The sequence below is a fragment of the Metopolophium dirhodum genome, chromosome 3 (genome assembly GCF_019925205.1).
Source record: "Metopolophium dirhodum isolate CAU chromosome 3, ASM1992520v1, whole genome shotgun sequence".
Classification (NCBI taxonomy): Eukaryota; Metazoa; Arthropoda; class Insecta; order Hemiptera; family Aphididae; genus Metopolophium; species Metopolophium dirhodum.
In genome coordinates, this window is record NC_083562.1 from 8,698,005 (window position 1) to 8,713,990 (window position 15,986).

General features: G+C 27.5%; 1 protein-coding gene across 1 annotated transcript in view; it reads right to left on the bottom strand.

Annotated features, from left to right (window-relative positions):
• Positions 1 to 15,986, bottom strand: part of LOC132941294 (uncharacterized) — a 129,699-nt gene that overhangs the window by 86,320 nt on the left and 27,393 nt on the right. The window contains exons 4-6 of the mRNA XM_061009287.1: positions 13,239 to 13,599; positions 10,216 to 10,415; positions 3,775 to 4,031 (exon numbers count right to left, since the gene is read on the bottom strand). Coding sequence (XP_060865270.1) covers positions 3,775 to 4,031; positions 10,216 to 10,415; positions 13,239 to 13,599 — 818 coding nt within the window. The remainder of the gene's footprint in view (positions 1 to 3,774; positions 4,032 to 10,215; positions 10,416 to 13,238; positions 13,600 to 15,986) is intronic.

The window sequence follows — 15,986 nt, forward strand, 5'->3', positions numbered from 1 at the left end:
TCCACTTGATTTTGTATTCGGAATGCTTTTTAATAATTTTAAAAACGTGGTACATTTTTAGTAATGACGTTATATAATATCTTTATCATGCGCCAGGTTTTTGGGAATAAAGAAGATTTTTCTACACCGGTCTTAATATTATCTTCTCCGTATTTTTTTATCTTAGTTGTAACACGGCGTATCGTATAGGCAAAAGTGGTACATTAATGTATTAGGAACTATTTTTTTAAATTCATTGCTTACACATTTTTAAGCTACTGGTCTGAAATAATCCTTAAGAATAAATTGTAAGTGGTGTCAACTTTCAATAGCTGACTATTCATATAAGCAATTTATTCAATAAGCACAACCTACTTGCATCAAAACTAGTGACATGGATAATCAGTAAATTACTTATTAAACCAATTAATGTTTTTTTAGAAATACCTAATATCATTTTTTTTGTCATCTAAATAAACTACGTCATATAACGTCATATACCACTATGCACATTTTTTTCTTTTACTTTATACAGAATAATGACTAGCAGTATGTTAATATTTGTTTATGAATTCTAAAAATAATTAGTTTTTTTTAAGAAAATCTGGTAACCTACCGATATGAGTTCAGGGTTGAATACACTATTTTAATATTCAAAACAGTTTTTATTCTTAAATGTATAGTGCATGAGTAAAAATTATCCAAGAGACGGGTCATGATCTGGCGAATAGAGTAAGAGTAGAAAATTAACAAAAATATTTAATTGTTTTTAAACTATAATATAATTTATTTTTATGGTTGTAATCGGTTTCTCGGGTTTATGAAGTAAAAACATGCATAAAATCATTGTGTTTATGGTTTCAAATAAAGAAATTATATTTTAAAGCAAATAAGATAAATTAATGTATGTTTGTAGCTTATATAGGTACTTAACAACTACTTAACCGATTTTGAGAAAATTTCAAGTTGTTCTTGGAAATATCATGAAAGTGTAGAAATTAGTTTGAACCACGTTTGATTCATACCTATGTTAAATCTGCCACAGGCGAATTTTCCATCTCGGATATTCACAAAGAGAGGTATACTGACGCAAATTTGTCCGTGAACTGAGGTATACCAAAACCAAGATATGCCTATTATATAGCGGTATATTATTTAAATGTTTTCATTTTTACACGGGTGAAGACGGGTTATACAGCAAAAATTGGATGTTGATTCGAATATAATAGACTCAAAAACTACTAGACCGTATTAATAAAAGTTATTTCAATAGAATTCTTGAAACTTGGAGGGTGTTAATAGCATATTTTTTTAATCTTCTGTTAGTAGGTAGCTAAAGGTTAGCTAAAGGTGCAAACATGATTTTTTCCAGTTTTCAAAAAAACAAAATATATTTTTATTTATTAAAATGGTTGTCATTACCCACTGGTTACATATTATATTAAAAGAAATATGATACATGTGTACCTATGCCCTAAATACATTTTTTTTATAAATATGTCTATTAAAAATAATAATCCTTAGCCCGGGTAACGTCGGGGCAACTACACACAAGGCATTTGTTTAAAAAAAATGTAAATAGAAATTACAGATAGTAATAACTGTATTTGAAGCTTATAAGAGTAAGCAATAAAACAATTAAACAAATTATCTTTTAATAAACTGCATTTGCAAATCGTTGGTATAAACATTGAAAATATGGATTTGGTAATTAAGTAAGATAATAATTATATAAAAGTTTTACTTTCAATTAAATACATTTCTTATCTATTAGGGGGTGGAAATAGTCGTCTTTTATAAGGAAATAAGTAAGAACTTTTAATAATATAACCAATTATTTGGAATCATCGATTTTTATATCAAAATATGACAAAGGTTTTTTTTTTTGTAAAGCTATTTCTAAATTGTCATTTTATTTCCTTTGATATTCTTTATTTAAGTTCAATCAAGTCATAAACAGAAACATATTATTTTGTGACATTTCACTTGTTACTTTAAAACCATTAGAGCAAACATGGACTAATAAGATAAATTCATGTATACATAATTACATAATGTAAAACAAATGTTTTAGTATAGTAAAGTTTAATTCGGAAAAAAAAATTATTTATTAGGTATTATTTATAACATTGATGTAATTGTTATTTATTAGCATAATATTAATTTTGAATTATTCGCATTAGGGAATTGGAAAAATCAATAACATGACTATTTTTTAAATATAAAAATATTACATGATTATTTCTTAAAAAGGTGTGTATTGATTTAAAATACGCCGTAAATAGATTTTACACATTGTATTTCATGTGGGTTAAAAAAAACAACTTTCAAATTTATATAATGGACCAATATTATACATTTTCAACAATAGATTTTTTAATTTTCCTATTTCTACTACCTATATGTATATATTTTGTACGTTTTTATGATTTTTTTTTAATAAATTATAAACAATAGGAAAAATATTTTTAATTTTAGTTAAATGCTGATATGGATGTATTAAAATGTACAGTTTTATAACAGCAAGTTGAACGAAATAATCATATTATATGAATTGTGATATTGTAATAAATACATAAATTATGATAACAACCAAAGCATGCTCACGTTTCAGACTAGTATAAACAACGACAGCTACGTATGTATAAATACGTTAAATATTGAACAGACGATTTATACTATAATAATATTATGGATATGTGTCATATTTTTATTTCCATACAGTTAATAATTACGGCATTCAGTGAAATATAAATTAAATTATATTCCCTTTCATTTTTATACCAAACTTCATCGTTACATGGAAATTTAAAAAAAAAATGTATACGAGCCTTATTAATTTTTTGTTATTATTATTACATATTATTATGGCATGTATCAAAGATTATTTTTATCGTCATAGTAAAACTCAAATTAATGTTTGGAATAAATAAATGTCAACAAGCATTACAATCAAAAATTTCAAAACAGTGTTGTTGTTTATAATATGTTGTAATCATTAATGCTATTTATGATAAAACTTAAATTATATTAATGTTAAATTATCATCATACTATTTGACATATTTCACAGAATAAAAATAGAAGCGTTAAGTTATAATACCTACAAATTGCATCATTTTATAGTTCCTAAATGTCAAACTATAAAGACTATTATAATACTAATTTTAATTTCGTTCCTTTCGGTTGTATGCGCAGTTCAATAAAGATATTATGCTATATTGTAAAACATTTACCAAAGGCTTTAAAGTATGATATAAGATATGCCATTAATTAATATTGGTCAGTTATTGAGTTGTTGAGTTTCAATTTTTTTAAATTTTTTTATTTATTACTGTTTTGGAAGTTTGTTTACCGTATACGGTATACCTAGTGAAATTGGATACATAAAACCACTCTATGTATAAACCTGTCACGAACTCGACATTTTACTTTTTTTGATACCTACTGGTTTATTCCACGAAACGAGATGTTTTTATTTAGTTTGCAACATTGTAAAAAATAATTGCTTGGTTTGGTTTTCTAAACTATCTACGTCATAAGATGTATATATTTATTTATTAACTTATTTGTCCTCGTCGTGTTCTATGCTCACATTTTTAATTTGATGTTTTTAAAGTCTTCAGAACACTGATGCTATTGAGTTATTTTTATTTTTTTTAGTAAGACTGGTGGAAGAGAGTAAATGTTACACAGATAGCTCTGGGATTCACATATTACATAAATTTGTCATGGATGCATTAAACTAGGGTTCACATAACACAAATTTGAATATTTTATTATGCCGTTTGATTACCTGAGATGATTTCTGGGCACGTTCTGAATATCTTTGTAGACCATATGAAGTCGGACCGTTTCCGATTGGCAATCGCTTCTTATGGACCACGCGTGCTTGTCCCGGTCGTAACATTGTGTTTTCGTGGGCGATGCCACAACGCCACTGGACGCTGCTGACGAAACCCCGTGCTGGTTGATTCCCGTTATCACTATGCTGGATATAACTTCACTCAAGGTATTCGCCAACAACATCTCGAGATGTACCCGAATCGTGCCCTGAAACAACATAAATACACCATACACGTAAATATTATAACAAAAGATTTTACTGTTAAAAAAATTTAAATAAATACTCAAATAATATTATAATGATTTCAATTGTTGGCAGTCGCAAAAATACATATTATGGATTATAAGTAGGGATAGGGTATACATAATTTAGGGCCAGTTGTTCCATCTCCGATTAAAGTTAACCGAAGTTTAATTGGCCAAATTTGCCCGATTATAAAATCTGTTATCAGGTGATTAAGTGTAACCGTAGACGGTACTACAGGCCCTTAGTGTACTATAATTTTAAATCCAAATTTACCAATAATTGTATTTGATATTTCAGCTGTATTATTCTAACATTCCGTCTGGGACTATACTTCAATGTAAAACTATGTACAGTTAAATTCCCATAAGTATACACATTATTATTAAGGAGTACGATTGCATAGGAGTACCATTAATATGTGCATTAACATTAAACATATTATAATAATACTTTTATAACTGTTATAGCTGAGCACTGCGCAATAACTCAACTTAAATTTAGTTTATACACTTACATAGTACCTATCATAAAGATTTGATTATGGTATGTATAATATAAATACACGGTTATCCTAGAATATTTTTATTTTCAGTAAACCTATTTATGTTATTTTTCCCTTAATCAGATATTGTTATAGATAAATCCATTAATTACAAGTAAAATTGTATCCTCGTCGATTTTGTATATACCTAACCAAAGGCATTATAAATAATATATACAATAATACAATTTTATAAATTGATTCATAATTATTAATTACGATGTATAGTACGCTTCAAAGGTTGTTTAATGTCGAAAACTATACATTTAAATAATAATACAGACGTATTGGCAACAGATAAAATTAAAAATAATTCAACACAGTTATAAAATTATTTCTTAAATTTGCTGATTGAACGAAAAATAAAAATTAGGGTCTTCATAACATCAAGTCTACGAATTGTTTCGCGTCAAGCGTCAATCTCCAGGTCTCCAAGTGCAAACTTAAAACATTTTAATAGTTATTACTTAAATTTATACTGTGATTTGTTTACTGTAGTCTAATTTATAAGATTTTTTTTAATTTGATAAAACACGATAATATGACTAAAATTAACCTGTCAATTAAAATACTTTCAGAAGAAATTGAGGAAATAAATCCATGTTCAGGGTAGAGTGTTTCAAATTATCAACTTATATAAAAGAAACACTTTTAGATTTCTAGAATAAAACTTATTTGTAGGTATATAGAAAGACTAAACTTAAACACTACGAAGACAATTGCAATTTATCTAATTCGATTTAGACGTAAAAGCCACTGCTGTCACGTACTAAAATCGACAATTGTTGATCAACGATTTATTCCTGTTAATTTTTTGGGCTAGATTTTTTCTAGTTTACAACAATGCCTTTCTATTACAACAAGACACTGTCAGTACAGTATATAGTAATTAATTTCTTTATATAAATATAGCCTTGGCGGAAAATTAATATTTAAAAATAAAAGTAATAACCGATTTAGAAAATAAAGAAATTATTACTGTACCTACTCTGTCCAGGGAGAGAACACGCCGATTCTGTATCACTACTCGACACCGATTCAACTATGACAGGATGTCACATACTGGGGATGCGCAGAAGAGCCGATTTTCGTCGAGTCTCGGCGTGTTCTCTCGTTAGACAGATTCGTACGATAATGTAACATAAAATATTATAACTATAAAAAAAATAGTGTTATACAGTTGCCAAAATCCGTAGTGAAATATACACCTAATCGTACGTCACGTCGCGGTCGGAAGACGTTTGTGAGTATAAGTAACCATCACATGACAAGCTCAAAAGATGTGAACGGGATCGCCGTGTAAAACCAATGTGTGTTAATGTGTGGTATCATATATCAGTGTGTATTGTGTAATTGTTTGTACTTAGTGAGTGATGGATCGAAACAGCTGAACTGTACAGGTCTAAGATGGTTTGGCACTGTCCCAGATTCTGAAGATCTTAGCAACTAAAATATAAAGTATGTCTAATTTATTAGAGGAGACGTTGGTCCTGACAGAAAAAATACTACAATTTTTACAGTGTAACGTATTACTTCAGTTGTTATTTAGACGACAACTGCAGTAATGTTATAAGTAAGTAAGTAAGTAACAACAATAATACGAATGTAAGACACGACTGTTCAAAATAATTTTGATAGATTATAATATTATAAGTATGAAATTCGCATAATTTATTACAATGACAGTTGGAAATTATGTTATAAAGAAAACGTCAAGGGCCCTTGATATGTGTTATCTGTAAATATCTCTGTCTTATAAACTCACAATATTACATATTATCAACACATAACAAAATTAAAAACCAATTTTTACTGTTATCTTAAATATTATGTGAATTGACCTATTTATAAAACTTAAAGATAAGAACATTATCTATGTTCGTAGTTACGTTAGATTTGTACGATATTTAAATTTTTAAGAGATTTATGAGAGTTTTTAAATTATAAAATTGTACATACCCATAACTTGCTCAATAATGTAACTATACAGTGAAAAATTAACGTAGGTACAAAAAAATTATATTCTTACCTCGAAGTTTTATAATAGGTCAATTAACTTTGATAATAAAGCTGACCACTCAAAATAAGTTCTTCTAAATAAAAATGTGCTATGTTGTACGTTCATAAAATGGTGATAAGTGATATCACACGTCATACGGGTGTAAAATTATATGAAACTTAATTGAAATAGAAAATACAATCGAACAACCGTATAATAAAACTAATTAGATTTTATATAGTATTTATAAGGTGTGTTAGAAGCTTAAATAATTTCATTAAATAAACTCGAACGTATTTTCCAATGTTGTTGCGTTCTCTGTAATTATTTAACTGAGCCATTCACTGGAACACAGACCTACTTTTAAAGTAAATTCTAGTGGTTTTTACACTCAAAAGATGTATATAGTAGACGGGTTAACCACAATAAGCTCGGGTGCGTCTGTAATCATGACAGTTAGGATTATTTAAAGTACACATATAAAAGGTTCTTTGGCCTTGATTTTCATGTATGTAATAAACGGTGAGCTTTACTGACCTAACAGAAGATTTTTCCGTCATTTACTGATTATTCTAAATCCGAATAAATAAGGGAAATGTTAGTTATTTTATTTTGTTATGGACTAACATCACATGGTCTAACACAAGAGCGTAATTTGAGTTGTTGCAGGGTATGCTTAAGCAGACCCAAAAATGTATCAAGATATACATATACAAGTGTTCTAAACCGACTAAAAATAACCTTTAGGTTAATGGCCCAAGTTGTCTTAACCAAAAAAAAATAAAAAATATTCATAATACATTACATTAATTAGTACAATATAATATAATATAGACCTGCTGAAAATTATTTTTGCCTGCCCACTTGTTAGCATGCCCTTCAAAAAGTTGAAATTACGCCCCTGGTTTAACGTCAAACAATACATATTTCATCCTAATTTGATTATGTCAACGTAAATTATAATTTCAAGTTTCAACTGATGAAGAAGAATCTATAATTACAACCTGTCAACGTTATAAATTGTATAGATATTAGTCTACTTATTACCTATATAATTATATCAATTCGTATTTTTTATCGATTTGTTGTCTTTAGTGATTGTAAAGCCTCAATATAAATTTTGATAAATAACTTTAGAATAAGCTATTTGAATTATTACCAAATTATGAACTGGTAAGGTAACAAAAAAGTAAGTTATTATATTATATATTATTATGACTGTTATTTATCACTTTTTATTACAGAATATCATAGTATGGATAAAATAATGTAACGTAGCTTATGGGTTCCAACAAGTGGCTGCTTTTAATAAGAATATTGGTGCATTTAGAATAAAATAGATTAAAATGTTAAATAATATGTATTGAACATGCTATTGCATATAAATACAACTATAATTAATTATATCTGTGGTAATTATCTACTTGCTTTTTACCAATGCTCAACACCAATCTGTTTTTAACAATTGCTTATTATTTCAAGTGTACTCTAAGTTGCATCTATTATTTGAAGTTCATAACTAAATGAAGCTAAAATCCGGTGTGTTAAATTCCACTATCACCACGAAATCATTTTTATTGTATACGTTTAAAATTCTTAACATAATAGTAAGTTCAAAGAAGATAATAATATGAAAAAAAATCATTCGTCCAAAAATGTACCTATAGTAAAGTTTTACTGTTTAAAAACTTTGTTATTTATTTATTTCATCCAAATTAATTACAATAAAATAATTACAATGAATTTCATTAATAATTTTACTATAGCTTATACGAATACGATCTGAGCTATAATTATAGCGAAGATTCCGATATACCGGTATACCGGTATGCACTGTGATTCCCAAGAAGCTGAAGTAATCTCGTATAGTCGTTTCTGGTATACGGAGTTCAACGATATTACAATTAATTTTATAGTAAAATACTTATAAAAAATAAATACGCTATGGCGTGATCGACTTGTCCGTGTCAAGAGAATTTATAAAAATTGAGTTATAAATACCTACGTCATCGTCATTGAAAAAATAATTATATTATAGTACTACTTGCCTCAATAATATTGAGTATCTATTATTTAATGAGTGTAGATGGAAATATATATATCTTGAAAATAATTTAATAATTAACCTTTTAATAGAGATATATTTTATAATATTTGTCCAGTCACGATAAATATATATTAGTTTACTTGCAAAACTCAAGAAATTAAATTAAGGGAACGTGCTTGAAATTCGAATATCATAGAATTTATTCGCAATTAGTATAGTTGAAATTCAGAAATTATTCAATTAACATAATATCTTAGAATTAATAAAAAAATATCCTGCATTTTTACTTATATGTATATTTTATATATTATTATATTCACTATATTAAATAATAAGTCCGATAAAAATGTTTAAAATGTTAAATTTGTATTCATTCAATTTTTTATTTTAAACAGTCATCACAAAATGTAATACCTGTGTAATAATATACATTTAACAATAAAAGTGTTTTATTGTGTACCTGCCTACTAGTTTACTGTAGGATTTATATTGAAATAAATTACTATAACTTCTAACAATTTAACCAGCTATATACATATTTTGGGTTGTTATTATATATTCAATATTTGTATACACATCTACATACGAGTACTATTATAGTGAGTTAAATTCATAAAATAATAAGTACCTACCTTAAATTCTTTTCATGCATTTGTATGTATCATGTATATTTTATATGAATTTTCAATTTACGAAATATGACATTAATAAGTTATAATAAACCGCTCAATATTAACAAAAAATACAACGACTATCCACACAATTTGTAAACGTTATTATTAGTTGTGTAACATAACAACTTTTTACTGTTTGAAGGTATTTTGTGTATTTACAAAATTACAATGATAAACTATGGCTATGTTCGTACACTTTAAATCTATACAAAGATCACTGTAAGTTTTTTTTATATCAATCTTTGTTTTCATTATTATTTGTCTGAAATCCTCCAAAACTATCGACACATACTTATTTTAAGAAAACACAAGTCTGCTGAGAATAACCTTCGAATCCCAGTTTTATAATGTGCATCATTTATTATTATTTGCTGTTAAGTCTCAAGTATCAATACTTTCACCTGATATATAAGTATAAATCTCTAATACTTTATGGATGGTTAATGGTTATATTTATTTGATGTTTTAGTCAGTTATTATATCATATGATTTTATTTGTAAATGTAGGTACTTTTGTAAACAATAATTTATTACATATTCAATTTTTCTAAATAAAAAAACCATAATTAATCACATTGTAATCACATTTGTATGAATACAAATTCCGAGTTTTGTTTGTTTTTGTTATTGAACTTGGCTATTGTGACAAGGGAATGATTTTGTTTTAGTTACGATTAGAAAAGAAGTCAAAGATAAATAAATATCGTACATTATATTATGTAAATAATTTTAGATTAGTGTAATAACAGTTAATACATTATTAAATATACAACAACCATACAATAATTAGCTCAAACAAAGTTATACTAGAGCCAGTCATTAATTAAACCAAATTTAACTGTGAAAGAAATAATTGAGTTATAAACAATTTTACTGTACAAACCTTTGTAACAAGTTCGGAGAACTTATATCTGGGATGCCAGCCATAGCTTTTTCCATCTGAATCGGATACATCATCCAATATTCCTGAGTCTAGACGTTTTTCTCCATCGCCCAAAACTAACATGTACCGAACACGGCATTGATGGTCAAATCCTGTGCATCGGTTCAAATATACAGACATACGGCCTTCAACTGAAGTACCTAAAAAAAAAAAAATTAAATGTTAATAATACATCATAATATAAATAGTAGCTGAATAATTAAAAGTGGAAAAAGATGGTTCCAATTTGAAAAACAGAAGTTTGTATTGTCACAGAATCATCCTTAAGTGGTACAAAAAGTCTCAAGTAGGTATTCCAAACTATGGTCTCCATGTGTAATTAAAAATTCCAAAAATCATAATTTGAATATATATATAATTTAAGCATAAAAATAGGGAGAGCATGATTAAAAAACACCCTGTACTACTATGCTATATGTATACACCTTAAAAATCTTTACTGATGAAACGCCCTCTTAAGAATAAAATATAAATCTCAATATAATTTTCTGATGCAATAATTCGTTTCACATTTTTTTAGTTTGAATAAAAAACTTTCAGTCTCTCCAACACTGGTCCGCATTATAATTTTTCAATATTTCTGTTAATTTTAAAATTATTTGTCCATTTATAAATATGTTAGAGTTATAGTTGTATGATTATATTTAATTAATATTGGATAGTCCTACAAAGAAACTTTGCTACTACGCATTCATTATAAATTGTAAATGCAAATCTAAAGTCATTAATAATTCAATACCTCAATAGGGTCATCAATTTTTATTTCAGGTGCATTAAATATTTTGAACTCTTGATAATCTCGTACGAAATTCTTCAACTAAATCGAATTAATATTTAATATAACTTACTTAGAGGATAGCACCAATAATAGCATAAAGGCTTACTTATGACCTGAGTTTGTGTTTTAAAATGTACAATGTTAATTTAATTTTTAAATAAAATAATATTAAATAACATAATAATAATTTTAATGTGTTTAAAATGTTTAAATATTTAATTTTTAATAGTAATAGTTACCAATTTACTTCAATACAATTTTAAACCTTATAATTTTGAAAATAAATGGTTTTTGTATAATATTATGTTTATTACATCCCTCGAAAAAATGTCCCCATGATATTGAGTTATTACTAATTACGTATAACCCACGTATATCATATCCATAACAAACCAAATATAAAATAATAAATAATTAAATAGGTAGTCGTTATGTTAAAAAATATATTAGGTATGTATTATTATATTTTGTAAGTATTTTATATCTGTAAAAATATTAATATTTATTAATATTTTATATTTTTATATATTGTTTAGATAGATTAGGTTTAATAGAAGTTTTTTGTTGAGAATATGACGAAACAATAAAAATTACCAAAATACTTTGTACATAACAAAAAAAAATATCACGAAATATCATGAAATATTTTATATTATTTTAAAAAAAGTCATTGTATGAACAAAAGTTTTTTTCAGTAGGTATGCTGAGCTTTGAAAAAAAAATGAATATAATATTATATTATATCAGTAGGTACCTACAATCAAATCAAGAGTTGACGTTGCTTATTATACAACTGCATAATGATAGTGAATATAAATATAGTTTAAATATACCTAACCTATAAATATACAAAACTTGATTTGAATTTTAGATTTTGAGAGAAGCGAGAAACGTATTGGTCTTCTTACAGTAGTATTTTTTTTTTTTGTGACCACTATTAAGAATACAAAGAGTGCTTCAAAAACTTCAAGCAGTCCTATTTAACGAATGAAAATTACATTCATTTTGTGCTTTGAAGAAATCGTTTTTTGATATTATCAGTAGATTATTTAATGCATTAAATAAAGTTCAGAAACCGTGGTTTTAATCGAGATCCAAGCACAGTCGTTATTATATGCGATGATTTATGATTATTTTCAAATTTGTAACAATAATGAACTGCTTATAGCGCCAATGATCAACGAATTGATACGATAATAACTAACGAGAAATTACAGGCATCTGGTTAATTTTTTGATATGTCAATTTAATTATTTTATTTCTCACAAAAACCAAATACAGACACTTTAATTCATTATCATATTATAATATAATGTAGCGTCATCACAAATAATGATCTCATATTAAAATACTCTTATGACATCATCCACCATTTTTCAATATTAACCGATATTGATATTTTACTACTTATCACTCATCAAACATTTCAACGAAGCACGCACGTATTTATAGATCTTAATACATTTATTACACCTACATTTGAATACGTGAATTAAATTTGTTCGGCAGGAAATAGTTATCTATTGCATAGTTGTAAATTATGATAATCATAGCGTATCGAGTAATTAATAACATCCAAACGTTAAATAATAATATAAGCGTTTTAACTGATACATGTAGAGCTTAACCGTACAACGTTATAGTAACGTTATTGTTGCTACAAACGGATTGTATTGTACACGTGTGCAGTGTTCATAAACTATATTAATACAAGAGACAGTACATAATTGTTATTGTTGTGCAGTTCGTACGGTTTAAATTCAATCGTGTACTGATTGCTATTTGCTTCTAACATAATATTACAATATTATTGTACGAACGAATAACACGTAAATGAGTACCGATCACAATGAAACGCGAAATGTGAACTTTTTTTAAAAACTATTAACCATCGTGATAATAATATCATCTGCGTATGAATGTTTGAACTTTTATATAGTGACCGTGGACGACAGGATAAACAGTGGCCCGCGAGTAGTGTGCGCGAGAGATTGTATAGACGCGTTTAATATTATTATTATCATTCTCAGTTCGTAGTGGATTGTATTATTATTATTATTATCTATTATATAGTTTCAGCGATACGCGAAGTAGGTGTACTGATAGGTATTAAAGTGATATTTTACTATTATCGCCGATGGTTAGGATAAAATTTACGAAGTCATAAAAACCAACGGGCACTTACACGATACGTCTTTGACGCCGTGCGGGTACAGCGCCAGGTTCCAATCGAATCCGCCGAAAGTGAAGTACGACGTCTCCAGCTTGCACTTGGTGCCCCTGGGCGACGCCGTGCCGTACTGGTGCTGGAGCGCATTTCCGGCCGCCGGGTTGTGGTGGTTCTGGATCTGATGGTGGTGGTGCATCAGCCGGGACGTGAGCGACGTGGGCACGCCGAACTCCGTGTCGTACACCGTGCGCACGTGACCGATGGACAGTTCCAGCTGGAACTCGCCGTTCGCGTCCGTGAAGTTTCGGCCGTACAGGTCGCTGACCGGTATGTAATTTCGGTTTCCCTGGGCCGGACAGTCCGTCGTAAACTTCACCTGCAACGGGACACGCACACAAAGTGGTTAGGTACATGATAGTATAAATGGCAAATGGCATACATTTTATGCCGCACTTTAGAAACGTCGTAAACGACACGCGGTCTTAAGTTGGTTAAAACTGCCTAACCGTCCTCCTATAAGAGCGGCACTCAGTGTTTTTCAATAGCACTTAAGTGGAATACTTCTATAACCATATGCCGGTATACCAATGCCTACGAATCACCGTATCGACATTATCTGCGCTCTCGCTGCAGCCCACAGTTGCGGTATACCGTTATCTGTGCTGTCGATATAATATTAACACCGATAACCGAAAGACGACCGTTTACTTTTATTCATTTAGACTTTGATCTGTTCATCATTCACTCTATCAAGAATTTCAAATTTAACCATTACTTGCAATAATTCAATATAACCCAGGTGTACTCGTACAGTATAATATTGCAAACATGTCTTACAATTTCAACTCGCAGAATATTATTTTGTCGATTACACTCACGTCTCAGAGATTCATTACACCGAGTAAGTACTTTACACTGCGTTTGGTTTTTTTTATACAATTCACACTGTTTTTGTTACTATGCCTACTTAACTACACGTACAATTGGTGGTACATAATATTTGATTTTAAAACAAAATAAATAAATTTACTTATACCATAATATGGTTTTAATGATGGCGTTCAGTTTTTTAAAATGTGTTTATGGTAATATGATATACCTACGTGTCAAAAACAATATTATGAAAATATAAATAAAGTTAGTGTTCTGAAAATGACTTAAAATTAAATAAAAAAAGTAAAACCTACACAATATTCCCGTATAAAATTTAAATAATATAATATGGAAAAACAAATTATGATTATGAACACTATAAAGTATAAATATGTTAAATAATTGTTATTGAAGAATAGTAAGTCAATTAAATGTCCAAACGTTTGTTACATGTCTACATTTTTAAAATAATATATAAAATAATTATAATTTTAATAAGTACAATATGTTAACATAGAGTTTAAAATATTTTGTTATAAACTATGGTTATATTTTCTATTACCAGTATGTTTGACATATAAATATATTTATTGAAATTAAAATATTTGCCTACAAAATATATAAAAAATATTATTATTTTTAAAATCTGTTGAAATTGAAAAAATTGAATATTATAAAACGTGTTGAATATAAAATGTTAAAAAAGGCATTCAGTTTTGCAGGTAGCAAAAAGTGTATTTATACTCATCGTTATCCATGTCCTCTGAAAAATGCTAGGTACTCATTAAATTATTGTATTTTAAATATTGTATTGCATTATTATTAAATATTTATTTTATATGATACTAAGTCTTACTTAAATATAACCAAAATAATAAATTTATTTTTTGCAACATATTTTATTAAAATATTAAGGTTTACTGTTTTTATGTTTACGATAAAAATTCACATAAAAAAATCATTGAGCTAATTGAAACATACGATGGATAACATTTTTGCAATAAAAAAGTATCAATTTCATAATTAACATTTACGAGTACTTTCTTTTTCTTGTACTAGCTAGAATTACTTTGGTTCCTAACGGTCTAACTTATAGCCATATATTATGCCTCCGTTTAAAAATGTAGTATGTAGGGTCGTATACGTGTATAGCTTTAGTTTACTGATTTAGCTAATAGTGATAACAAATGGGTGAAAATAGCACATAATATACCTACTTCTGTATGTGCATTTAAAACATTAAAAAAAACATTTCATAGTCAACGATATGTTTTCATAGAAATGAGACAGCAGAAACGATAGTAGGTACGATATAGGTAATAATAAAAAGCAAAATCTACATCGAAAAAATATTAAATAAATTTTATGAATAGCAATATAAAATTTTATCAATAAAATATTTATTATTATTAAATTATAATACTTGTAAACAGTTATTAAAAAAATTGTACGAAAAATAAATTAGGGATGGTAATGGCATTAATTAGGATAATATAAAATAACACGTTTCAGAATACCCTCTAAAATGTATTTATGATTTCTGTTAGTAAATAAAGATGTTTAAGATCGAAATGATTATAGACAGTATATTATAAATCAATATTATTCAACAGTACTTATGACTTATGAGAATTGTTTATACGAAACATGATAATTAACACAAGTTATTTAATTTGAATTATACTATTAAATATCAATATACACATGGGGATGTACATACTCATTTTTTCTTATAATAGTTACATATTTAAATGTATGGATTTTCGAATTCTTAGGTAAACTAAATAGTTAAGATCATATTTACTAATTCATACATTTTTTATGTAGTTTAAATAGTGTCCTGTGCAGGTGTACAGACTTTGTTAAATCAGTACCACGTTTTTCGTGAAA